This window comes from Pipistrellus hanaki, assembly GCF_964339955.1.
Source record: "Pipistrellus hanaki genome assembly, chromosome: 4".
In the NCBI taxonomy this organism is placed as follows: domain Eukaryota; kingdom Metazoa; phylum Chordata; class Mammalia; order Chiroptera; family Vespertilionidae; genus Pipistrellus; species Pipistrellus hanaki.
Window position 1 is genome coordinate 34,008,089 of NC_140506.1, and position 27,988 is coordinate 34,036,076.

Genomic DNA, 27,988 nt, shown 5'->3' on the forward strand with positions numbered 1-27,988 from the left:
GAACTTGAATCAGTTGAGATTCTGCTATATCACTCTGCTAGGAGTTACATATGTGTTAATTACTTTCACTTCATTAACTGCTGCATGAAGTTTTTATTGTCCCCATTTTATAATATCAGGATATAACTAGGAAATGATGAAGAATAGATTCAAACCTTGGTCTTGGAAATTCTAAAATCTTTTGCACTCTTGCATTATTAACAAAACAATAAGTCTTATTGAAACATTTTATTACTACTAATAAAACATTTTACTATTAATAAAACAAACACTAGTATTTAAAGTTAAACTGTTTAGAAACAAATATTTATTTAAATATTTATTTATTTAAAAAACATTTTTGTTGATTTCAGAGAGGGAAAGATAGAAAATCAATGATAAGAATCGTTGATCACCTGACTCATACATGTCCCCTTCTGGGGATCGAGCCCACAACCGCAACCAGGCATGTGCCCTGATCAGAACGTTTGGTTCATGGGTCGATGTTGGCCTACCTACTGAGCCACACAGGCCAGGCTAGAGACTAATATTTTAAAACAATTTTTTTTAAATGGTGTTTTAGGCAACCTGAACCAATTTGGAATTTGAAGGAAAAGTGATCTGTACCTAATTTTTGTAAAACAGCAAGAGATAGTCAATAGATAGTTGAACAGACTCTGAAGTGTCATTATATCCTTTCTGAATGGGCTTTTGTTACTAATTAGTTTTCTAAAAATAACCTTAATAATAGGTTGTATAAGGAAACTAAAATCGTACAGGAAAAACGGAAGTTGTCGTTAGGTCTTTCTTTTGGTTAGTGATAATGTCAAAATGGTGTTTTGTGTTTAGAATGAAGAGGGTCCTAAGCAGTGTTTTTCAATTTTTTAAATATTCTTTCATAAATTATTTTTTCAAATCTTTAATAAAAATCTTCACATTGGTATCCTGGAGGCTTTAGTTATGTATGTAACTCTGCTCTTTGTTTCTCACTATTTTCTTTAGCACAGTCTCTTCATTTTCAAAAAAGCTCTTTTCCTCTTGCTACCTACAAAACATTCCATATCACTTTCAATTTCAGGTTAAAAAAAAAGTATCATTTGATATTTAGTAGCTAGGATATGATAAAACACATTAACTTTAGATTAGTTTTAAAATTAACTTTGGTATGTATTTTTAATTTTCCTATATAGTCTGAAAAATGTCACAAATTATTTGCCCTTCAAAGAATATTAGTGATATTGATAGAGATAATTATTGTTTCACAGTAATTAATAGCACCACCAGAGAGCACATATGTTTCTGTTTGTTTCATGGTCACAAAGTCAGTGGATTTCCTTTATTGATGAAGTTATTACAAGTTCATCTCTCCAGTGTAGCTCAGACATTATTCCAGAGATTGCATTGGAAAGCTGAACATCCCTTTGGGTTTCCTGATGCTTTGGATGAATGATCTTCCAACACCCGCATCTCTGCGGATCAAAGTGGCCTTTGCCATAATGTCACATGTCCTGAAAAATTACTGACAGAAGAAGCTGACAGTGTTGCTGATTTTTCTTTTTCATCTTCATCATTGCTTCTCGAGTCTAGTATCTTTCTTTATTCAGGTAAAGAACAGTATGGGAAACTTGCCTTGTCTGTTCTCTGTAGGCATTGTCAGAGGGTAGATTAGCTCCTATCTGCTGCTTCTATCCTTCTGGAACAGGCAGCAGCCTTAGAAACCAAACTCCATTTCTCACCAGCTTCCCAATGTTTTTCTTCAAGCACCCTAAAAGATGCCTATGTGTATTTCTTCATATGACAGGATTAGAGGGCCCCATCGCATTTACTCCTTCTTGTGTCAACTACCTTTTTTCTTTAGGTTGCTTCCTGCCACCTCCATGTTCTTCCTTTTTATGCCTCCATTCCTCCATTGCTGACCAAGGGCCCTCAGCTTGACCTGTTGTTTCCCCATACATATCCTTAGACCATTTCACATATTTCTAACTTTATACATCTGTAATCTTATAAAACTTACTGAAATATATTTCTTGCCATCCATATTATATTCTTCAGTTTCTGAATTATGTTACTTTTGATGATGTATACTTGAATTCCATTCATTAATTTCTACCATGATGAGTTGTTTTTCAAGTTAGTATTTGATTTATAAAATTGCAAAATTTGCAACTGGTATTGAAAAACAGTGAACATTAAATTTATATAGGATTTAGGGAAAGTTAATTATTTTCAATACTTAAAAATGAATTAGAATGATTTAGGGGAAATTTTATTATTTATTTTTAAATATATTTTTATTGATATCAGAGAGGAAGGGAGAGGGAGAGAAAGAAACATCAGTGATAGGAGAAAAACATTGAACAGCTGCCTCCTGCACACCCCCTACTGGAGATCGAACCCGCAACCCAAGCATGTGCCCTTGACAGGAATCGAACCCAGAAGCCTTCAGTCTACAGGTCAACACTCTTATCCATTGAGCCAAACTGGCTAGGGAAATTTTTAAAATAAATATAATTTTAATACTTTTATCACAAAAAAAATGTTAAAATGTGGTTCAATTTAAAAGTCAAATTACAGTTTTGAAGGTAAGTGGTTGATATAGAGTTCATGTTTCTATTTTGAAGGTGTTTCAAAGGCTTGGTGTTTCATTACTATCTGTAAAGTAGGTGTATGGGCAATAAATTAAAGACCTTAGACCTTTAGTTGTTTATTTACATCAGCTATTTTATGTATAAATAATTGAAACAGGAATATAACTTATGTGTGTCAGTTTTCTTAAAAATTTAATGATTTTTTTCCAGGATAGTATTGGTAGCTTAAAAAGAATGTATTTCATTGATAGGCCCTCAGTATTTAACCAAATATTTTTTTTTTAAACTTCTGAAAAATGAACATTGAATCCTAACAGTTCTTTATAATAGAATGTGTTTATGTCAGGATTGCTACATACTAATAATTTTCTTTTCCCCCCACCAGCCAGGCCCACAACTCCTCTTTCTGTAGGCACCATTGTCCCACCTCCAAGGCCTGCTTCCAGACCAAAGCTTACTTCAGGCAAACTCAGTGGGATTAATGAAATAGTATGTACTCAGGTGTTTCTCTTTTTTTAAAAAAATTATACAATAACTGTTTTGATTTAAGATGCAAACGATATCTTTCTTTATGTCCCCTTTTCAGTTAAATGCTTGGAATTTTCAAAGTATAAAAGGGTTTTCCCCAACAATAGTTCTTTCATTCCTCCATCTTACCTCATTATCATACCTGTGGATCAAGACATTAAGACAAAAAAATTTTCTGTGAAAGTTGGCACATTATAAAAATACTATCAGTACCCATTGTTTCACAGCCGAGAAGCTGTTTTTATAGAATTCTCCTTGCTTCTTAGACCTTAGAAGTATATTGCCAGGAAAGTCCTGGAGGGCATCTAGTTCAGCTTTCTTTACTTTGTATAAAAGGATACTAATTCACATCACTCAATTGACTTCTTCATATTAAATACATATTGCTGTAAAAGAAGAAAAGGAAAAAAAGCATTGGTTGTCAGATAGTGAAAGAAATTTTATGGGGTCTAGTCAGAGTGAGGCTCTCCCAAATCAGTCTTTGCCTCTGATCTAATTGCCAGAATTAATTTTCTGAACATCAAGCTTATTCTTCTGATATACATATCCAGTGTTTCATGTGATTGAATATCAGGTGAACTGTCCTACTTTCTCTTCTCTGCAGCCTAGGTTCCAGCCACTTGAAACTTCCCACTGTTCCCCAAACACATCATGCTCTTTTACACATCCATGTCTTACTATACCTCCTATATCTGAAATGCCCCTCAGTTTTCTTTTAGATGCTGTTAAATATCACCATATAGATAAAGCCTTCTTTGATCATTACTTTTTCCTTGGTGGATTTAATCATTTTTTTTTTCTTTTTAAAAATATATTTTATTGATTTTTTACAGAAAGGAAAGGAAAGGGATAGAGAGTTAGAAACATCGATGAGAGAAAAACATCAATCAGCTGCCTCCTGCATACTCCCTACTGGGGATGTGTCTGCAACCAAGGTACACGTCCTTGACTGGAATTGAACCTGGGACCCTTGAGTCCCCAGCCGACGCTCTATCCACTGAGCCAAACCGGTTAGGGCCATTCTCTTTCTTATACTCATATTTTGCTTACGTTTTTTGTGCTCGAATCACATTGTATTTTTCTCCCTCCCTCTCATGAGCCATACTTTCTTTGTGTGTGCCCCCGTTACTGGACTATGCCATAGTCAGTTTCATGTCCTTAATACTTTGCATAATGCCTGGCCTAGTACAAAATATTCCATGACTAAATGAAAAGGCTTGAGCACCAATGTTGAAATGGTGACATCTTTCTTTTACAACCCTATTACCAATGAACATACTTAGTGGAAGTGAAGTGAAGGACTAAATACCAGCTGCTATGGAGATGGTTATGGTTATTATTTAAGTAATACAAAAATTGTTACATCTTGATAACTGGGCAGTACTTTCTAATTTTCATGAAAGTTATATCTGTAAATTTGTATTCATGAAATGAAGAGGACTAATTTTAGTATATGAATGTTTATAGGGTTTATTTTTTCTTTACCTTTTGTTTTATTTAATAATAATGTTTTATTTTTCTGTTAGAGTTGAGGTACAGTATAGTTTCGATTGGACATTTATATAATGTACAAAGTGTTCATCCCGATAAATCAAGTACCATCTAACACCATACATGTAGTCAATTATAATATTTCCTGTGCTGTACTTTACAACACCATGACTATTCTTTTACCTGCTAATTTGTACTTTTAAAATATATTTTATTGATTTTTTACAGAGAGGAAAGGAGAGGGATAGAGAGTTAGAAACATCGATGAAAGAGAAACATCAATCAGCTACCTCCTGCATATCTCCTACTGGGGATGTGCCCATAACCAAGGTACATGCCCTTGACTGGAATCAAACCTGGGACCCTTGAGTCCGCAGGCCAACGCTCTATCCACTGAGCTAAACCGGTTAGGGCTAAATTGTACTTTTTAAAAAAATTCTGATAGTTGAAAGTATTATATATGTCCCCATTGTCCTCTCTAAGCCTGCTCCCTGCCTTGTTTTTCAAGTCCCTCAAGTAACTGAGGACAGGAACAGTGTCTTGTTCACTGCTTCGTATCTAGTAACTAATCCATGGCCTGATATGTAGTAGGCACTAAATAAATGTTGTATTTGCTTAATTCTTTTATAAACAGGAAAAGGTTATTTTTAAGTAAGCTAAATATGCCTTATTTTAAAAATTGAAACACCTCAGGAAGTATTGCTAACGTATTATTGGAACCATTAGGAATTTGGGAGGGAAAAATTCACTTACCATGGTAAAAGATAAATGAATTAGAACAATGTTTTTTTATATTTGTTTTTATGTTAAACTAGAAAAGTGGGAAGACAGTAAAATTAAGATTTTCTCAAACCGTTATATGGTGGTAATTTTCTCAATGAGGAAGCCATTTCACCCATTTAAAGTGTACAATTCGATGTTTTTAGTATATTATTTCAATTTTATTCAGACACGTAAATTGCCAGTTTTAGAACATTTTCAACACTTGAAAAACAAACAGCCCGGCCAGTGTGGTTCATTTGGTTGAGCTTTGACCTATGAACCTGGAGGTCATGGCTTTTGTTTTTTAATTTCTTTATTAGTTAAGGTATTACATATGTGTTCTTATCCCCCCCAAACTCCCACACAGGGGGGTGAGGGCATGAGAGGGAGAAATATTTGCAGCAAATAAAGGGTTAGTGAAAACTCATCTAAATCCTCCCAAAACTAAAGCAGACAGTGCTAATATATACAGTGCTAATATATACAATTCATAAAAGGGGAAATGCCAATTTTTAAAAATCTTTCAAATTGGCTAAAAGTTAAATTATTTTCTCCTCTTAAGGCCCATCCATTCATTGTTGGCAAGAGTGCAGGGAAATATTTTCTCGTATTTATAAAGCATTAACGTCAGTAAGCCTTTTTTGGGAAGCAGTTTGGCAGTAAGTGTGGAAAGCCTTCATACTGTTTGACTTCTGAGATTTTATCTTAAGCATACTTTTTGAAATACAAAAAATGCTTTATGTACAAAGATTCTCTTGACAGCATTATTTTAAAAGAATCTTTCCAGCTTTTAATACAGCCTCAAAAATTATTTGATCTATGCATCACTAATTTTGAATATATATATTTTATTGATTTTTCACAGAGAGGATGGGAGAGGGATAGAGAGCTAGAAACATCGATGAGAGAAACATCGATCAGCTGCCTCCTGCACGCCCCCTACCGGGGATGTGCCTGCAACCAAGGTACATGCCCTTGACCGGAATCGAACCTGGGACCTTCCAGTCCGCAGACAGACGCTCTATCCACTGAGCCAAACCGGTTTAGGCTTAATTTTGAGTTATAAGATATTCACATTATAAATTTGGATTAAGTATATTAAGATGAAATATACCTGATACCTAATAATCTTTTTCTGATAATGAAGGAACTGTCTTACCATTTTGATAAATAACTCTTTGTTTTTAAGCCCAGGCCATTCAGCCCACCTGTAACTTCCAATACCACCCCACCTCCTGCTGCTCCGTTAGCCCGGGCAGAAAGTTCTTCCTCTATCTCCTCTTCTGCTTCACTGAGTGCTGCCAATACTCCCACAGTAGGTAAGCGGTTTTCATGGATTACATGTGAGAGCTGGCATTCAAAGAATGATCAGGCTGAGGGTTTGTTGTTTGTTTAATGGACTGATGATGACTTCTAACGTTAGAAATTTGGGTTTCCTGGAAACACACCTGGATTTTCAAACTAGTTACATTTTTCTTTTCTTATTCATAGTTTATCTAAATAGGAGAATTTTAACCATGGTTAACACTGTTAATGCATCAAATTTACCGAAAACAAATACAAAATAACACTGAATTTAAACTGTAATTGAAAAAAAAAAATGCATCAACTTTATAAACCAAGCAATATAAATTCTGTAGTTGATGGCAAAGTGTAATGTAGCCCTGTCTACCATGACTGATACTTGCATTCCTATGGAAGTTTGTATTTTAAAAACAATCGATTCAATGAGGGAAAAAAGTGGGGAGGGAAGAGTTCGTTTGCATTGAATAATTTTTTTCTATAAGAATTGAAATTATGAAGATTTAAAAGTAAGTTTTAGGGCATAGCCATACAAACCTATACCTCACTGAACAAAGTCAGTAGTACATTTAAATATGTTGCTCAATATTGATTTGTTATACCTTTATCCAATTTTTCCTACAAATTCTTATTACCTTTCTCACCTACTGTTAGTACAGTAAACAAAGCAGCTGTGTTTTGGGAGTAACAACTCTTTCACCGAAGTTATAACTGTCCCTATCGCTGCTGCTTCTAAGTAATAATGGATTATCTTCAATAATGTACATCACTGATTTGTAATATCAGTGTGGTCCTTGGACCTGCAGCATCTGTCTGCATCACTTGGGAACTTGATAGAAACTGAAGGTCCAGTGCATGGATTTGTTCGTCAGTGGTGTCCCTCAGCCTGGCCTGCACCCTCGCAATCCGGGACCCCCTCGGGATGTAGTAGTGCACACTAGGGAGCACTGCTGTGGAGGTGGGAGAGGCTCATGTCTTGCAGCTGTGTCAACCGCCCTCAGCCTGGTGTATAGCACTCCTCAGCCAGCTGAGTGGTGATCTCGGGCACTGACCACCACAGGGCAGCTGCTGCACTGAGCGCCTGCCCCCTGGTGGTCAGTGCATGTCATAGCAACCAAACAGTCATTCAGTTGTGTAGGCTTTTATATACAGACAGTTATGTCAGACTCACTACACGTTGTTTTGTGGTTACGTTGCCATCTATATATATATATATATATATATATATATATATATATATATATATATATATATATATATATATATATATAAAGTTCTGTCATTTCGATGTATGTACATATATGTTTTATGTTTTTATTTACCACAATTAAAGGTCAGGAATTGTTATCTTTCTTTTAATTTTTTTTTTTACTGTGTCACTTCATTGCTGCTGTATATGTGCTCCATGTGAGTGACGTAGGTGCTTATGTAGGTGGGTTCCGACTTATGGCAAATCGTGTTATGTCACGCCGTAGGAACAGATCTCCAATGTAAGGACCTACTGTATATAGATATAACCTTTTAAATCAGAAATGCTGAGAGTAGGGCTAGCAGTCCTTGAACAGGCTTTCCAAATAATTCTGATGCATGATAATTATGAGAATCACAGCCCTAAGTAAGCTGATTTGAATATGTCTAATTAGATTTTCAAAACATAGGAGAAGAGCCTTTGAGTCTGTGACCATTGTAAAAATGAGATAAAAATGATTTCTAAATGTCTGAACATGATGTTAACCATCTTATATATAACAAGTTCGTCTTTGCTCTAACAGCAATTTTTTATATATGTGGTTTTGTTAATTTGTTTCTGCAGACTATATTTTAGCGATAAAATACATAGAAATCAGGCAGGTGGTCTGTACCAAAATTAGTTTTAGTTCTTTTTCATTATCCCTAAGAGTATTCAGAAGGTTTTCTCTTTGTGATGAAACTTTAATTTTGATTGAGTTGGTACATAGTTTATAGTTTGATTCAGTGTGGCCAGTAGAACCACAAGTAGGTGACTATGATGATGCAGGCAGGATGTGTGTGGATTTTGTACGACAAATATTCTTTAAGGTCTACCTAAAAAATTATCCTTCTTTATTATGATGCTTATTCAATTCTTTGCTTAGATATAAATTTTTTATTCTTACTGTTTACTGTTTCTTGAAAATATTTTTTTGCGATATTTTGTTTCATTTAAATATGATAGAAGATGATAATTTGATTGGGACACTCTCTGAAATTGAAAAGCACTGTGAGACTTCACAAGGTATTGTATCAAAAGCAAATGTATATGTTAACTAATTATCCTAAAGTGTCTCTAAAAATACTTTGTTATCTAAAATTTTCTTTTCCAGCATTGTATGGTGTCTCAGAAATCAAGAATAACTCTTAAGGTTTAACTGTCTCAATTTTGTACTAATAATGTTAAGTTGCTATATAGGCTCCGTTGATATCAAATCCCCGATGATAAAAACATAATATTTTTGCATTATCTTCCATCTCCTTGTTCTCTCAACATTGAGAAATATCAATAAGTCTTAACTCTAAAGCTATCGGAACCACAGAAAAATTATAAAAGAAGTAGAAAGAATGCCAGTTTTAAAGCATTATTTTTCCATGCCTCCTCAGCAAAGTGTCTGGCACATGTTAGTGGCTAGTAAAATAACTAGTATGACTTTGTGAATAAATTTTTATATTATTGGCTTTTTAATTTTCATCTGCAATTTTAAGTTGTCTTATTTGGGTGGGGAGTTACTTTTCCATATTGATATAAAAGCAGCAGTTCTTGTTGCCAGATATTTTTCCAACTGAAGAACTTTCTAAGGCAAAATTCCTTCAAATTCTTGAATATCACAAAATCTTCCTGGCCTTTAAAGCTAATAAAAGATGTTTCTTACTATTTGTAGGATCTCAGGTTTGGTTGTGAGGCAGAGAAAGCCAGTACTGATTTTTGTCAGAATTGATCCTCATCCTAGCTGGTTTATCTCAGTGAATAGAGCCTTGGCTCACAGACTGAAGGGTACTGGGTTCAAGTATCATCAAAGGCACATACCCTGTACCATGGTTGCAGGCTCGATCCCCAGCCCCAGTTTGGCCTGTACAGTATGCAACTAATTGATGTCTCTCTCACGGTGATGTTTCTGTCTCTCCATCTTTTCCACTGTCTAAAAATCAATGGAAAAATACTTTTTTGTTAATCCTTGAGGGTAACTCAGTCTTTCACTTATCAGCTCTGAAATGAAAAATATCTGATGGTTATTAACATTTGTATAATAAAAGCGTACATTTAAATTTCAGAGCTATATGTTGATCTAGGTTACTCATTTTTTAAATAAGAATGAATTATTGTAATTATTCTATTGACTTTTTACAAATAGCATCACTTTTATAAATTGCATCACATTATATATTAAATGAAGGATAAGTGGTAAGAGGATTTGAGTAAGGAAAAAAACTACAGTGTACTACTTGGTGCGATTTTTCTATTATGAAGTAAACCAGATATTTAGTTAATATTTAAAAAAAACGAATACATCCATAGATTTAACTTTGTTTACATTTCATTATGCTTTTAAAACACTGCTTCATAATGATTTTATCCTAAAGGTATCTAAAGGTATCTAAACTTTATGTCAGGAAAGTTATAAAAATGTTATTAGTTACATTTATCAAGACAAGGTAATGTGAGAATATAATACAAGTATTAGAGAAAGAAGGGGTAAAAGAAAATAATAAATATAAAAATCCAGTTTAATGCCCTGATGTATATATGATGGGTAGAACCTGAATAGAATATAATATCTGATTTTAAAGCCATATTTTAGTAATCTTAGTTCTTCAGATAAAGAACTTTACCTTCTACATTCTTTAACCCAACCTTTCTGTGTCTTGACATTTAAAAGAAAAAGTCATTGTGACATGTTTACCTGATTTTTTCTTTTTGGTCCTTGGTAGTATTTTATGCCACATTTTTAATCCCAGGTTTTACTTGGGGCATCTTTGAAACCAATAATGGAGTCATTTGTGAATATGACTAACATTGTGAATATACCTGTCTTGGTATTTAGTAAATGTTTTTCAGCAGGATTTAACAAATGAATTGTCTGTATTCTAGGTGTGTCACGAGGTCCCAGCCCTGTCAGCCTTGGAAATCAGGACACCTTACCTGTGGCAGTCGCCCTTACAGAATCTGTTAATGCCTACTTTAAAGGAGCAGATCCCACCAAGTTAGTTTTAAAAATATACAAACATACTAGAGTGTGTGTGTGGGGGGGGGGGTGGGGGGGGTGGAAGAATGTGGTGGTCAGTTTTAAGAGTTATGTTTGAATCTGTATAAGTTAGGGCTTTCTATTTATTTTCTGGGGTTTTTTTTGCTATCAAATATAGTCATTTAAGGATTGTCTTTCAAATAGAAAAATCACTATAATCAGCAGTAGTGATTTTTCCCTCAGTTAATACCGGGTTTCCCCGAAAATAAGACATCCTCCGAAAATAAAACCTAGCGCATCTTTGGGAGCAAAAATTAATATAAGACACTGTCTTATTTTCGGGGAAACAGGGTATTCTTGCCAAGCCTTTATGACCAGTATGACACATCTGTTGCTTTACATATCCTTAAACAGGATGATGTTTTATCAATAGATGGGACTAGAACTCTGAATCTGGGACTAGAACTCTGAATCGTGGCCTAATATATATCTTTTGTAAAGAGAGCCCTAGAGTACATATATATATATATATCTGAGACCTTATTTTAAGAAAATGGTATTTGGGTGAATGACCATCTCTACTTTTCATGGAACATTTTTCATTCAACCTACATTCATTAAATATTTGATCACCTATTATGTATAAGACTGTTAAAAGTTTGCGTTATCATGAGAGAAACAGTTTCTTTATTAGGTTTCTCTCAATAATGCAAGCTTAGGAGAGAACAACTAAAGTATCTTCAGCACAGACAGTTTTACACATAGTAGGCACCCAAATACTAGTATTTGATGACTAAATATGAATAATGTTATATTAGGGATATTGATATATGCTATGAAGAAAAATAAACTAGGGTAATGAGTTGGACAATTTCAATAGATGGCCACTATTTTAGATAGAATGGTCAACGAAACCCTTTTAACCTGTTAACCGAGCAGGACCTATAAATACATCAAACATAAACACTATCGGGAACGGGTAGGACATATGAATACATCCTTGAAATATATGTTGCGCCCTGAGAGGGACGGTATATATTTTTTGTAATCTTTTTTTTAAAAAAAATATATCTTATTTTCTTACAGAGAGGAAGGGAGAGAGATAGAGAGCTAGAAACATCGATGAGAGAGAAACATCAATCAGCTGCCTCCTGCACACCCCCTACCAGGGATGTGCCTGCAACCAATGTACATGCCCTTGACCGGAATCGAACCTGGGACCTTTCAGTCCGCAGACCGACTCTCTACCGCTGAGCCAAACCGGCTTCGGCTGTAATCTTTATAATTGTTTGTAAAATTTATAATTTTTTAATTCGATGTTTCCATTTTTTTGTTGGTATTCTTTTCTATTTGTTTGTAATTTTGTATTTTCCTTTGTGCTTTATATATAAATAAACGAAAAATATATATATTTCATTTATTTTAATTAAGTATAAATAAAAAAATAATAATATAAAATTACGTCCGCTGGGTGTGACGTACTGATACGTCCTAGTGAAAGAGTATGCGCCCGTTGTACGTTGCGTAATTAAAAAGGAACTCCCCAGTTAACAGGTTAAACAGATGTTTGAAAGACATTGAGGAGTGAGTAAGCCATGCAGGTATTGGCAGGAAGAGCATTCCAGTGAATGTAAGGGACTGAGGTAAAAGCATGCTTGGCATATTTAAAGAGGAGGATTTTTATTAATTTAGTACACCCGTATGCTGATGGGAAAGATCCAATGTTTATGGGGAAAAATGAACCTTCAGGAAAGAGAGGGGACAACCGTAAGAGTGAAATCCTTCAGTATGTAAGAGAGGCGCTTCAGTGCTCAGGTGATAAGATTGACCTTGGGTGCATAGACTCATCAGTTGAAACAGGAGAAAAGGCAGAAGGTATGGATACAGTCAGATAGATTAGAAGTTCTGTAGTGAGAGTATGAGAAGGTTCTTTAAATGTCACTGGGGAAAAAAAAAGAACCAGCAAAGGAAAGTGGCTGTGAATAGGGGGAGGGAATATTGCAGATTAGAGGGAAAGGGTGAAAGTAAGAAAAGATATAGGGATTGTAGTAGAATTGTCAGGTAAGAATAAAGGGGCCCAGTTGGGAGTTTTGGCTCTAGTCATGTTCAGCTCTACAGAGTTAGGTGAGGAGCTGAACTTAGCAAAGACTGTGTTTTGCCAAGTAAGCGTGATCAAGTGAGAGAGAAGCAAGGGAGGACTTATGAATATGAGTGTGTGTAATGAAGGACTGGGACATTCCAAGATGGGAGGAAATTTGGATAAAAGTAATGAGTGAATGTTAGTGAAAAGGATGGTAGGAATAACATTTTGGAGGTTTTAATGAGGCTGGAGAATTGTTGGAAATGCCATACTAGACAGGATGAGTTGGGAGAAAAAGAAAGTGATGATTAGATAAGTGGAGATTATAAAGTTGAGATTATGGAGGTGCTGCAGCATAGCTGAGGTGGACTGGAAGACAGAATCATTAGAGGTGATGGACTAAAGAACTAGGGGACCAAAATATTGAAAGGATTATCTATGGGGATATTGAAATCACTAAGAATTATGATGGTCTGTCTCTGTACCAGTACTTACTAATAATAGACCAGGAGCTAAAATTTTCAGAAAATGAAAGGGAGTGAAGATGACTTGAAAGGGATGGACTAGTGAGTAGTATAGTTCAATGTCATGGGTTTCAAAGGAAGCTGGTGGTTTTTGGAAGGAAGAAGGAACACAGAGTTGGAAGAGGCAATGAGGAACAAGGAGGACATTTACCATGACTGCCACCCTGAGGGCCCGTTATCTATGGCGTTTAGAAGGATAAATCACTGCAGTGGGGGTAGTGTTACCTTCCCAGACAGCCAGGGGGTGGTTTTGGTAAACAAGCAGAGAAGTTATCAGTGCACCTACATTTGTGTTGAGTATCCCATTTCACAAAGATCATTAAAAAAAAATTAAACTAAAATCATTCATTCATAATTATGATAAATATATATAAATTCCTCTTTAATCTCCACTTAAAACATATAGCTGGTTTAAAGTGCCTTACTTAGCCGAAACCGGTTTGGCTCAGTGGATAGAGCATCGGCTTGGGGACCCAAGGGTCCCGGGTTCGATTCCGGTCAAGGGCATGTGCCTTGGTTGCAGGCACATCCCCAGAAGGGGGTGTGCAAGAGGCAGCTGATCGATGACTCTCTCTCATCGATGTTTCTAACTTGCTATCTCTCTCCCTTCCTCTCTGTACAAAATCAATAAAATATATATTTTTTAAAAAATGCCTTACTTAAACTATTCAAATTTTCAAATTCTCCAATTTCAGGTGTATTGTGAAGATCACTGGTGACATGACAATATCATTTCCAAGTGGGATTATTAAAGTCTTCACTAGCAACCCATCTCCAGCTGTGCTATGCTTCAGGGTGAAAAATATCAGCAGACTAGAGCAAATTCTTCCAAATGCGCAACTTGTGTTCAGGTTTGTGTACTTTTACTTTAAAGGTGGAATTTCTTTTTAAGAACATTTTATTCCTTTTTTTGAAGCAGTAGTCATTTAATTTGAAGACAATACCAAAATTATTTATGATTTGAACAGCTTTCTACTGTCTGTTTTTGATGGTGGTAGTAATTATTACATCCTTTTCTGTCCATCATCTCATCTTCCAGGCAAACTTCTGGTATGTTTTATTCTTTATTCCCTAACTCTAGCTTCCCTAACTTTAGCTTTCCTTCATCCCATCTTTTGGTTCCATTCTGCTAGTTTTTCCCAGGTCACCAAATTGTTACACAGAGGTAGAGGATAAATAAAAGTCAAATAAATAACAAAAATATTTCTTATGCATGCAGTGATCCATCACAGTGTGATTCTAACACAAAAGATTTTTGGATGAACATGCAAGCCGTTACTGTCTACCTCAAGAAACTATCAGAGCAAAATCCAGCTGCCTCTTATTATAATGTAGATGTATTAAAGTATCAGGTGAGTGTCCTGTCATTGAAAAATATCCTAAGTCTAAAATAGTAACAAACAGAATATTGTAGATCATTAAATGAATGTCATACCAAATGAGGTTCATTTCAGGAATGCAAGGATGTTTCAAAATCAGAAAATCTGTTAAGCCTATGGAGATTTTGACCAGTAGCATTTTTAGGACAATGTGGACTCATATGGGATATAATGATCAACATAATTTGATGAACAAGAATAGATCCAGAGATAAATGGTGGAGGTTTAGAGAGCAACCAAAGAAGTTGTATGCATGCATATTGGTGTAACCAATGGACAAAGACATTGAGGCAGTGGGGGCTTGCCCGAGGTGGAAAAGGCTTAGGGGAGGGGGTTAGTGGGGAAAAAGGAGACAATAAATAAATAAATGATATTGATGATCAAATTCATCGTCTATTTCTGGTTAAAATTTTGAGTGAATATAAATACATGAATGCGTCCTTAATCTGAAAAGATGAGCAGCATCAGATTTAATAAACTACCTAAAGCAATTAATCAAAGTCAGGAATGGCTAAGACAACCATTATTTCTATTAGTATATAAGATCTTTCTGGATGTGTTAGTACAGTTCGATAAGAGAATGGAATAAGTGGTAATAAGTATTGGAAAGCAGAAACCAAAAATTATTACTTACAAGGAATCTATTTTTCCTGGAAAACTGAAGAAAATCAAGTAAAAAACTTGAATATAGAAGAATTTAGTAGATTTCAAAAACAATCAGGAAAACTAATGCAGCAAAACATTCATAATAAATAATTAGGAAGAAACATAACACAACATCTACTGACTTGAATATAGTTAGAAATGAATACTTCATTCATTTTCAGGAAACTAATGTAAAAAAGTTTAGCTGTTTCTAATTTAACATGGATTTAGTATATTCCTAATAAAAAACCCACTTGAAGTGTTTGTGTTTAGAGACTTGACAGTTATTTTCAAGATATTTCTGAAAGAATAAAGTTAAGTGCTTTAAACAGTAATGTGGATTAATATTTTAGTTTTAGTGGGAATATTATTATAAGGCAACAGTATTTGAAATAGTTTGCAACTAGAACAACAATAGATGGCCTGATGAATGAAACAAATTAGTGTGTCCAAAAGTAGATCTAAGAATAAATGGAAAAATTGTTTATATGACAAAGAAGCATTTTAAGGCAATGTTGAAATGATGAATTTTTCAATAAATGGTATTGGGGCAGAAGGCTAGATATTTGGGAAAAAATTTAAGCTAAATTCCTAACTCCAAAATAAAATCTATATGTATCCAAGGTTTACTAATAAATGAAACCATAAAGATACTAAAATAAATTATGGGTGAATATATGTATATTTGTGTGTATACATATATATATTCACACACATGTATGTATGATATCTATTAATATTTAATCTTGAAGTATGGAAGACCTTTCAAAGAATGGTACAAAATCCAGAAGCCATGAAAGAAGTGAGTGAGATATTTGACACAGATATTTGACACAAAAATAAATTTGTGTATAAAATATTTAGCTAAAACAAACCCTGAACAGAATCAATATTTAATTTGAGGAAAAAGTTTTTGTAATATATAAGATAGACAAAAAGGCTTATTCCAAAGAGCCTTTATAAATTAGTAAGTAAAGGTAAATAACTCAATAGATAACTTATGGACAGAAGCACCATGCCAGTAGAAATTAGAACAGTGAATTTTTTGTTTGTTTAAAGTATTACATATGTCTCCTTTTCCCCCGATTGACACTCCCCCCCCCCCAAGAGCATTGAATATTTAGACAATAATAAGATACTGGTTTTAGCTCATTAGATTGATAAAAACAAAAAGATTGCTTTATTAAGAGTGTGATCACTTGTTAGTAGTACAAATTAATGGAATCTCTTAGAAGGCAGTTCTATTTTTTTTTTTTTTTTAAATATGTTTATATTGATGTTTAGAGAGAGAGAACAAATAGATCAGTTGCCTTCTGCATGTCCCCTTCTGGGGGCTCTGACCCAGAATCAAACTGTCGACCTATCAAACCAGTGATCCTTTCGTGCATGGGATGACACCCAACCAACTGAGCCACCCTGGCCAGGGCAGATTTAACCTTTAACTCAACAGTTCCAGTAGCCTGTGTTTCTAGGAAATAAATACCTAAAGAGTAAAAGAGTGCTGCTGCCATTTAAGTTAGCTTAAAATTTATTCCAAGTATCAATTTATCATTCATCCAACAAACATTATTCAGTGCTTGCTAATTGCTGAGAGTTGGATGGGAGATAGACATTAAATAAGTAAATAATATGTGTATGGAAAAGTAAGTGTGAAAGTTAAACTCTGAAAAATTTCATTTCCATTGTAAATTTAAGCAGGGTGAGCAGAGTAGGTCTCATTGAAAAGGAGTCCTTTGAGCAAGGAACTAAAAAAATTAGAATTTTACCATTTACTCTGGGTCATGTGATTAAAATTAGCCATTTGAAGTTGAGAAATATTCTAATTCCAGACTTGCAGAACTTCATGGTGACACATCCATTTCTCTTGTTTTAAATCTAAGTTCTTAGAACTCTAAGATTCTTTATGAATTGTATGTTGAATGATGAGAAATATTCAAACGTTATTAGCATAAATAAGAATTACTGGATAACAACAGATTCTGTGAACTTATATATGTCATTAACTGACTTCTTTACTTTTCAGGCCAAGTAATTATTTGTTTTTCTCTTTAAAGGTATCATCAAATGGTATTCAGTCTACGCCTCTAAATCTTGCCACATACTGGAAATGTAGTGCTGGCACCACAGATCTTAGGGTGGATTATAAGTACAACCCAGAAGCTATGGTGATACCTAGCATGCTTTCCAACATACAGGTGGTGGTGCCTGTGGATGGCGGGGTCACAAACATGCAGTCCCTTCCTCCTGCAATGTGGTAAGTTTAGAAGATTTCTCAATTCCTGTTAAATGTGTTTTAACCTCCAATTTTTAGAACCTAAGTTATGAAAATTGTGTAAGTTTGAAAAGTTTTGGTGCATTTTCCCATAGAAACTATGCTATAAAAAGATGTTGATTTTACTAGTTAAGCCGCAGTAGCCTCAATCCAAAATAAACTAGTTTTGGTGTTAATATCCAGACTTGAATGATTCAAGACAACTTTATCTTTAGGCAGATTGCTTAGCCTCTCTAAACATTTTATTTTAAAAAATAAAGATCATAATTATTTTACAAGATTAAATATAACATCTGGCATACCTGTAGGAACACATATTTGATTGGTGTGTAGTAGTATTAGATATTTTACTCTCATCTTTTAACTATCTCTCTTGTGCTATTAATATTAGTATAGACTCTAACCATTTTATAAAAGTGTGTTTATCTTAAGTAATGAACTGAGCCATCTACACACTGTTTTTCTCTAATTAGTAGAAATGAGAATTACATGTTAGTAAAAATTCCATTAATTTAATAAATTTTTATTAATCGAGATATATAGCATATTATATCAAATATTTTCACCAGGTGATACTATTAAAAAGAAATTTAATATTGTAGTTGTTCTAGTGAAATATTTAAAACACATTTATTTATTGAGTGCCCTTTGTGAATAAGCTGTAATACCAGCCACTTAATCTGAAGGTGTTTGTCGTTATAGGAATGCGGAACAGATGAAGGCCTTTTGGAAACTGTCTGGTGTTTCAGAAAAATCAGAAAATGGAGGTAACTGTGTGCTTGTTTTTCTTTTTCTAAATAATGTGAGGTCACAGAAATGGACTTTTTAAGGCATGTTTATGGAAAGTTTTTTCCTGGAATTTTATGACTTCAGTTCTAGAATTCACCACTAGGTGGAAGTTAATACCTTAAATAAGAGTGGACCAGATGAGATTCAGAACGGATTTTTCCTTTTCTACATTGAATATGCTTTCTCTTTAAGGAAGAACTTTATAAATGTTAAGTAAATGCTTCTCATGTTAACATTAAATTTAATTCATTAGGTATTTTCTCTTAAAGAGGTAGATTTATTCCAACTATTAATAGGTAACTAATTGAAAGTGACTTAACATACTCTTTTGCTCACTGTTAATGGAGTCCTCCCAGAAATCATGTAGAAGCTTTCAGGCTTTAGAAAGCTCCTTTGTGAAGTAAAAGCAAAAATAAATGAATGGGACTACATCAAATGAAAAAGTTTTCTGCACTGCAAAAGAAATCATGAACAAAACAAAAAGGCAGCCAACTGAATGGGAGAAGGTATTTGCAAACAATACCTGTAATAAGGGGCTATCTATAATAATAAAAGAGTAATATGCAAATCGACCAAACAGCTGAACAGCGTAAAGACTGTCTGAACTACCATGCTATGACTCCCACTGGCACCAGGCCAGCCAAGGCAGGTGCGATGCAGTTGGTCAGGCCTGGCCATCGCCCTATGATTGTCCCTGCAGAGGGCGAGACATCGTAGAGCCGCTGGCAGGGCCTACCTCTTTGGGGCAACTGCAGTCAATTGCTCCAAAGAGAGAGGCCCAGGCTAACGAGCCAGTGGCACTGCGGTGGGTGGGAGGGGCATCCCTCTGCTGGGCAATCGATCACTCCCAGATTGTGAGAGGGTACAGGCTGGGCCGAAGGGCCCCCTCCACCTCCAGTGCATGAATTTCATGCACCAGGCCTCTAGTTAACCATAATATATAAAGAACTCATACAACTCTAGGGGATATCTGTAATGCTCTCAACAATAAAGATAATTTTTTTAAAAAAAGAATACAACAAAAAGCCAAGCATTCCAATTAAAAAATGGGAAGAGGACCTGAACAGATACTTCCCAAAAAGACATGCAAATAGCCAAAGATGTATGAAAAGATGGTCGACTTCGGTAGCTATAATAAAAATCACAATGAAATGCCACCTCACATGTTAGAATGACTAGTATCAACAAGACAAGAAATAGCAGGTGTTGGAGAGGATGTGGAGAAAAAGGAACCCTTATACCAGGTGTACTGGTTAATAATGCGGATTTCTTTTTTTCAATAATGGAGTTACACATATGTTGATATATATGCAATTTGATATGAATGCTGTTTTGTGTATTGACAGCAAGCTTCAAAACTTAGGTCAAATTTGCTAAAGGTGTTAAAATCATAGATATTTTTACACTAAAAAAATGTCAAATTTTGTGCCAAAAAAAGCATTTGTGGAAAGTTTTAACTCATTATTTTGAAGAAAAATGCTGCTGAAAGTTATCTTATACCTCAGGAAGCTTATGGTGAACATGCTCCAACTCAAGATACTTGTGAATGCTGGTTTAAATGCTTTAAAAGTGGTGATTTCAACGCGAAAGACAAAGAACATCCAGGTCAATAAAAAAAGTTTGAAGACCAACAGTTACAAGCATTATTGGATTAAAACGTTTGTCAAACTCAAAAACAACTTGCAGAAAGATTAAATGTTGCTCAGCAAACAATTTCCGATTGTTTACAAGCAATGGGAAAGGTTTTAAAGGAAGGAAAATGGGTGCCACATCAACTAAATGAAAGACAAATGAAAAACCAAGAAGTCATCAGCATCAGTAAAATTTGCTTCAATGGCATGAAAGTCTTTTTGCATCGAATTGTAACTGGCAATGAAAAGTAGATTTATTTTGAGAATCCCAAATGCACAATATCATAAAGACAATGCTCTGGGTTTGGTGGGATTAGGAAGGTGTGGTATATTATGAGCTTCTAAAACCAGGTGAAACCATTAATACAGATTGCTACTGACAACAAATAATCTATTTGAATCACACTTTGATCATGAAATGACCAGAATGTGCCAGAAGACATGGCAAAGTATTTTGCTTCATGATAATGCACCATCAGACACTTCCAAGATCAGTTAAAGAAAGATATGTTAAAAGATCTTGCCTGGGAAGTATTAACCCACCTGCTGTATTCACCAGCCCTTGCTCCTTCAGATTCCCACTTGTTCCTGTCAGTGGCACACACACTTTCTGAGCAGCACTTCAAAATGTATGAAAAATTAGAAAATTGGGTCTCTGAATGGTTTGCCTCAAAACAGGAAAAGTTCTATTGGCACGGTATCCACAAATTACCTAAAAGATGGGGGAAATGTGTAGATAGATGGACATTACTTTGCATAAAGCACTTTTGATGTTTTTCTTGAAATTATGTTTTTGTTGATTACAAATTCAGCATTATTAACCAGTACATCTGGTACACTGCTAGTGGGAATGTCAACTGGTATAGCCACTATGGAAAACAGTATGGAGGTTCCACAAAATATTAAGAATAGACCTACCATGTGACCCAGCAATCCCTCTTCTGGGTACCTTCCCAAAAACTTGAAAACATTAATTCGTAAAGACGTGTGTACCCCTATGTTCACTGCAGCATTATTCACAGTAACTAAGTGTCTTTCAATGGATGATTAGATAAAGAAAATGTGGTACATATAGCTACTCAGCCATAAGAAAGGATAAATACTGCCATTTGTGACAACATGGATGGATCTTAAGAGTATCATGCTAAGGAAAATAAACAGAAAAGGACAAGAACCATATGGTTTCACTCATGCGGGATACAAAACAAACTCCTAGACACAGACAACAGTGTAGTGGTTACCAGAGGGGGAGAGGAGAGAGGGGAGAACTAAGAGGATAAAGGGGGTCAGATGTACGTATGGTGTTAGGAGGATACTAGACTTTGGGTAATGAGCACACAATTCAAGTATACAGATGATGTGTCATAGAATTGTATAATTGAAATTCAGTGTTATTAACCAGTGTCACTTAGTAAATCTTTTAAAAGCCCCCTTGCCTACTCCATTTCCCTATGAAAACCTTCCCTGGTCATTTCCTTTTATTATACTACAACTAAACATGATAGGCCTTCAATTCTGTGATAATTTTTTTAAGGAGAAGTTAATTGCCTCCTCCCACCAAGTCTATGTTTGTGTTCTCGATGCTAAGGAAAAGTCAGTGCTATCTGATCACTCCTGATATCTCCCCTGACTCAATTCAGAATATACTTCCCAGGACAGTCAAGTCTTTAGCATTAATTATTTTCATTTTTTCTTACCCTGCCCTCTTGAACACTTTTTAGCACCAATAACTTTTCCTGTTAAGTAGGTTTTGTTGAGCTTTTCTGAATATTTTAAGAGTAATGTCATCAAAACACAAAAACATTGTCAGTTTTTCTCAGGTATTTCTGCATAAAGGACCAGGAACATACCTATATTGTCTATTTATTTACATGTGCCATATTGAAGACGACTTTTACTAGAAAACCACACAATCATTGGGTGAAATAACCCAAAAGCTAACTGCAATTCCTTTGTTGCTTTTTGGTACTTAAATGTTGCCTGTGTTCAGGTAGTCAACCGTACTGACTTTTCTCTAGTTATTGAAACTGGAAGTAAACTAAAAATCCTACTTGAATTGAGCACTTAAAACCAGTTAGCAAGGAAGAAAAGGATGTATTTTCCCATTTCATGAAACTATACTATTGTAAATACTTACAAAAAGGGGAATTGGTTCTCTCAAAAATCTAGAACAAATATTCCAAAAATTCATATGGAACCAAAAAGGACCCTGAGTTGCTTTCAGCAATCCTGAGAAAGAACAAAATTGGAGGAATTACATTTCCATTATCAAACTATAATACAAGGCCATTGTAATCAAAACAGCCTGGTATTGGCATAAGAACAGGCATATAGATCAGTGGAAGGGAACAGAGAGCCCAGAAACAAACTCATACTTCTGTGGTCTATTAACATTTGACAAAGGAGGCAACAGCATACAATGAAGTCTCTTCAATTAATGGTTCTGGGAAAATTGGGCAGGTACATGCAAAAAAAAATTAAACTAGACCACCAACTTACACCATACACAAGAATAAACTCAAAATGCATAAAAGATTTAAATGTAAGTCGCAAAACCATAAAAATTCTAAAAGACAACATAGGCAATAAAGCCTCAGACATCTCTCATAGCAATATTTTAGTATATCTCAGGCAAGGGAAACAAAAGGAAAAAATAAACAAATGGAGCTAAATCAAACAAACGCTTCTGCACAGGAAAGGAAACCATCAACAAAATGAAAAGGGAACTTGCTGAATGAGAGAGATTTGCCAGTGATACATCGGATAAGGGATTTATTTCCAAAGAAGTTGTACAACTCAACACCAGGAAGACAAACAGTCCAATTAACAAATGGGCAAAAGACCTGAATAGACTCTTCTCCAAATGGGACAGAATAGATGGCCAATAGACATATGAAAGTATACTTAATGTGAATTAAAACCACAATGATCTGTCACCTCACACCTGTCAGAATGGCTGCTTTAATAAATCAACAAGCAAGTGATGGCAAGGATGTGGAGAAAAAAACCCTTATGCACTGTTGAAAACAATATGTTCTTTAAAAAATGTAAAAATGGAACTGCATTTTGACCCAGTGATCCCACTTCTGGGAATGTATCCTAAGGATTCTGAAACACCAATCAGAATATATACACCCCTGTTTTCATAGCAGCATTATTTACAATAGCCAGGATCTAGAAACAGCCCAAGTGCCCCTCAGTAGATGAGTGGATAAAAAAACTGGTACAGTTACACAATGTAATACTACATGACTGTTAAAAAAAAAAAAAAAAAAGGAACTGTTGCCTTTTGTGACAATATGGATGGATCTGAATATTGTGTTAAGTGAAATAAGCCAGAGAAAGACTACTATATGATGTCACTAAATATGTGGAATTTAATGAACAAAGTAAATGACAAAATAGAACCATGGGTACTGACAGCTATCGAGAAGAGGTAGGTGGGTCAGATGGAATGAAAGGACGCGATAGCCAAAGAACATATACACTGAGTGGCCAGATTATTATGATCTCTGAACGCATAACAATCTGACCACTCAGTGTATATCCTATATAATAAAAGGCTAATATGTAAATTGTCCCCTTAACCAGGAGTTCAACCAGCAGGCAGGCTGGCCAACCACCCATGTCCCCTCCCTGGCCAGACCCCACCCATGCACAAATTCATGCACCAGGCCTCTAATGCACATACACACACTCACACTCTGAATGGCCAGATTATTATGCGCTCAGAGATAATAATCTGGCTGCTCCGTGTATGCATAGCCAATGGACAAGACAACTGTTGGTGATGGCCAGAGGCAAGGGGGCAGGGGAGGGGGAATAGGAGGCATTTCTTATAAAGTCAACAATAATTTTCTAACCAGATATTTTAATAGTTTTCCTCTGCTATTCAGGTGTCAGGTTGTCTATATGAGGAAATGGAAAAATCTTATGGGTTAGTCCAGTGGTCGGCAAACTCATTAGTCAACAGAGCCAAATATGAACAGTACAACGATTGAAATTTCTTTTGAGAGTCAAATTTTTTTAAACTTCTTCTAACGCCACTTCTTCAAAATAGACTCGCCCAGGTTATGGTATTTTGTGGAAGAACCACACTCAAAGGGCCAAAGAGCTCATGCAGCTCATGAGCCACAGTTTGCCGACCACGGGGTTAGTCAACCTTTAAAAAGAAATATCTAATTAGAATACTGTGAAATAGACATCTGTTCCTATTCTGTCTTTCCCAGAAGAGGGACAGGAAATAATTTCAAAGTTTAAGGATCGCCAAGGTGGCTGCTCTTGGCCTGCGGTAGACAGAGTTGAATTGCAAATCAAGAATTAGAGTCCTAGACTATTTTATTGACTTTCAGTTGATCTCCCTACCTTGCATCTTGCGGGGCCCTCCCTTTCTAAAACATTAATCTGAAATGTTTCTGTCTGTCTTACCTTTGGTGGTTCCTTATAGTTATTTCTTATCTTGGAAGGTAAAGTTTGTTCCTGGCTATCATTCTAGTCTCATCTTCTGCCATTCTCATGTTTTCTCCCACTCCTCTGATATAGAACTAGTTCCCTTAAATGCATTATGCTCTCTCCAGTCTCTCATCTCTGTAGTTCCCTCTGCCTGAATACATACGGGCATCCCCACCACCATTTTATGCACTTTTGTGTTCCATGGCTCCTGAGAGTTCTATAGCATTTACCATATCATAATTGTTTGGCTTTCTGTTTCTGCAATACTATTAGGCACGAAGTGTATTGAATAAATGGTTATATCGAAAAGGAAGCACCTCAGAAGTATCTATTTTGCATGATGCTTTAGATCTGTTAAATTTTTTAAAGAGAGGTGAATAGAAAATAGTAATGTTGATAGAGTTTCCCCCAGTCTTAGCTGTCTTTCCTTTTTTCCCTCTCCCACGCTCATATGATAAATGTTTCCCTTTACTCCTATTCATATTCCTCCTAGGGCTTCCCTCTGACCTCCCTTCATTGACTTCCTTCTCTTTGACTCAGTTCAGCATGCAGATTACGTCAAAGAGGAGCATGGGTTAAGATTATATACTTAACAAAAATTCAGATTCACTGAATAAAGTCTAAATTTGGGAACAGGATCATGATTCGTTTACTGTATACATGTCATGATTTTGGCATAGGACTGATAATAGTTTCTCTTGTGTGCTCATTTGATTTTTTTTGGTATGAAATGTATATTACCCTGTGTAAATTCTTTTCTTTTCCTTGTAGGTTCTGGGACTCTTAGAGCAAAATTTGATCTTTCAGAAGGACCCAGTAAACCGACAACACTTGCGGTGCAATTCCTCAGCGAGGGAAGTACTCTCTCAGGAGTGGATATTGAACTTGTAGGCACTGGCTATAGGCTTTCCTTAGTAAAGAAGCGGTTTGCCACTGGTGAGTTGGGAGATTAAGTTTTTTCATGTACATGGGAAACATTTGTATTGTAATCTAAAGGCATGAAAGTTTTTTCTTTGGTCTTCGGCATAAGGTGCCAGGTAGAGACACACCTGGGAAATGCAGTTGGCCAGTATAACTGAACACCTGTGATCTAATTCTAATACATTGCAAACGGCAATTGGGAACTGGGATTCTGTATCTGTAACCACAATGAGAGTGTATTGAGTTCATTTGAAATTATAGTTACAAAGCTGTACTTGGTGTTTTTCAGGACGATACCTGGCAGATTGTTGATGGACGACCTAAGCAAAGTGGTTGGCTCAAGGGAGTACTACAAACCTGCCATTCTGCATTATCTGTTCTTTCAAACACTATTCTAACTTGCAGTATGTCTTTAAAACGTAGACATATTTGAGAACTGACTGTAAATATTAAATTGCACCTTTGAAGTGAGTCATTGAAAGAAATAGCACTGAAATGATTTCAACGCTGTAAATGATCAACTGCAATATTCAGGAAGCACATTGATTCAGATTCTCAGTAAAAAGTTTTCTTAGGCTAAAATTTTAAATGATCTTCAGTGTCTATATTGAAAAAGGGGGTTATAGTATAATATTAGGGCCTAAAGTTTCAGGAAAGCAAGCACAAAGTAATTTAGCTTTCCATAAATTTTTTAGTCAGATAGTTTTAAATTTCGTAAGTTTGATGTTAAATGGATATAAACAACATGAATTCTAAGTTTTGGATAATGTTAATTTAGAACACTCAATCAAATTGAGTTATGTGCCATAAAGTAATCAGACTACAGTCCGGGTTGTATGCAAAAAATTTATCATTTGATTTTTTTAAACATATAACTGTAAGTGGTGTTTTATGATTTTTTAATCCTCAAGTGCAATGTGTTTTAAAATAAGCTTGCAAAAGACAGCAGAGAAATTTACTTCTGCAGTTAACTTTATAGAAGTTGTGATTGTTTAATTAATGCTGTAGATTTAATTTATTTTTATATGGATTGCATAATGTGTGCCTTTTAAAACAACAAAATACCAGAAATGTGCCTATCCAGTTTGTGTTCATAAATGTGCCTCACTTTTTTTCTCACAATCTGGATCTTCTGTTCAGAGTCTTAAGTGATCAGGCATTTTTACAAGCTAATTGCAATTTTTATAAATAACTTTGGTGGGAATTCGGGATAACTAAATAATTTATACTTAAAAACCCTGGCTCACTTCTTTAGTGAAACACTGTAGCCACTAGAAAGACAAAGAGCTACCTAATGGCTTATGTTTACAGGGGAGAAAAATTACCTGCAGATATTGGACCATAACCTATCAAAAGTATGAAAATCTTAAATTCTGAAAACCTAAGTTAAATTAGTAACTGGGATTTTAACTCTCAATTTATCATTTCCTTCTATTCTGTTTACCATTGGGAATTTATACATATATTTACTGAATGTGTCGTGAGCATGAATTTTGTAGCATTTTGTGAGGAACACATTACAGAAAAGATTAGTTTTGGCATTAGAGAAGTCTGCCATTTGTTTTCATTTCAACAGTTGGAAAAACTATCAATTTGTGTTTTTAAAGTAATGGATTGGGTTAAGCATTTCTTAAACTACTAATATTAAATAGTAAAAAAACCTAACTTTATGGCAAATCCTCATTAATTGAAGGAATTAAATATTTTGGACAAAGTTTCATAATTTAAAATTGGAAATTTTATTTATAAGGATAAATACCAGTGTCCTGCATTTCGCACAGTAGAAGTGATAAATTGTGTTATATATGATAATTTATATAAAACCACTAATTATTCTGTTAAGCTTTACAGAAAATAAAACTCTTACTACTAAACATTTATGTAACGTCTTACTAAATAAAGCAGAAAATCTACTTGTTAGCAATATATATATATATATATATATAACACAATATGTGCTTTTTTATATATTCAGTGTTAGCCCAATTCTAAATTTAGATTTGACTAAAGTAATACATAAAATAATTTACTGAAATGTTCATCTATACTAAAAAGTGATCAAAATTAGAAATTCTAACTCATATTGTGCTCTTAAATGCCAATTACAGTCCCTTACTGAAATCATAACTGTTAACTGCATTGCAGTCAAACTCCCTATTGAGCCGTTAATATTTTATTATTAAAATTCAGACACCATTATATTTACAGTATTTGTTTTTAATTAAACATTACCTTAAAGTGTACAAATTAGTGAAATGCTAAAATTTCTGCACTTTCTTAATTACCGCAAAGGGTCAATACATAAATATGTATTGGGTGTAGGTTAAAATTTTGAAGCCATATGAGTTTATATTGATTTTGTTTTTCATTTAAAACCCCACTAATGTAAAAAGAAAAAAAGAAAACACACACACACACACACACACACACACACACACAAAAAAAAAAA

General features: G+C 34.9%; 1 protein-coding gene across 1 annotated transcript in view; it reads left to right on the forward strand.

The window, feature by feature from the left end:
• The window catches only part of FCHO2 (FCH and mu domain containing endocytic adaptor 2), a 100,185-nt gene extending 72,241 nt beyond the window's left edge, over window positions 1–27,944 (forward strand). The window contains exons 18-26 of the mRNA XM_084880894.1: window positions 2,953–3,056; window positions 6,538–6,667; window positions 10,753–10,864; window positions 14,146–14,301; window positions 14,670–14,802; window positions 17,529–17,728; window positions 18,449–18,513; window positions 25,390–25,554; window positions 25,829–27,944. Coding sequence (XP_084737020.1) covers window positions 2,953–3,056; window positions 6,538–6,667; window positions 10,753–10,864; window positions 14,146–14,301; window positions 14,670–14,802; window positions 17,529–17,728; window positions 18,449–18,513; window positions 25,390–25,554; window positions 25,829–25,851 — 1,088 coding nt within the window. The 3' untranslated portion in view covers window positions 25,852–27,944. The remainder of the gene's footprint in view (window positions 1–2,952; window positions 3,057–6,537; window positions 6,668–10,752; window positions 10,865–14,145; window positions 14,302–14,669; window positions 14,803–17,528; window positions 17,729–18,448; window positions 18,514–25,389; window positions 25,555–25,828) is intronic.
• Window positions 27,945–27,988: the final 44 nt, after the last annotated feature.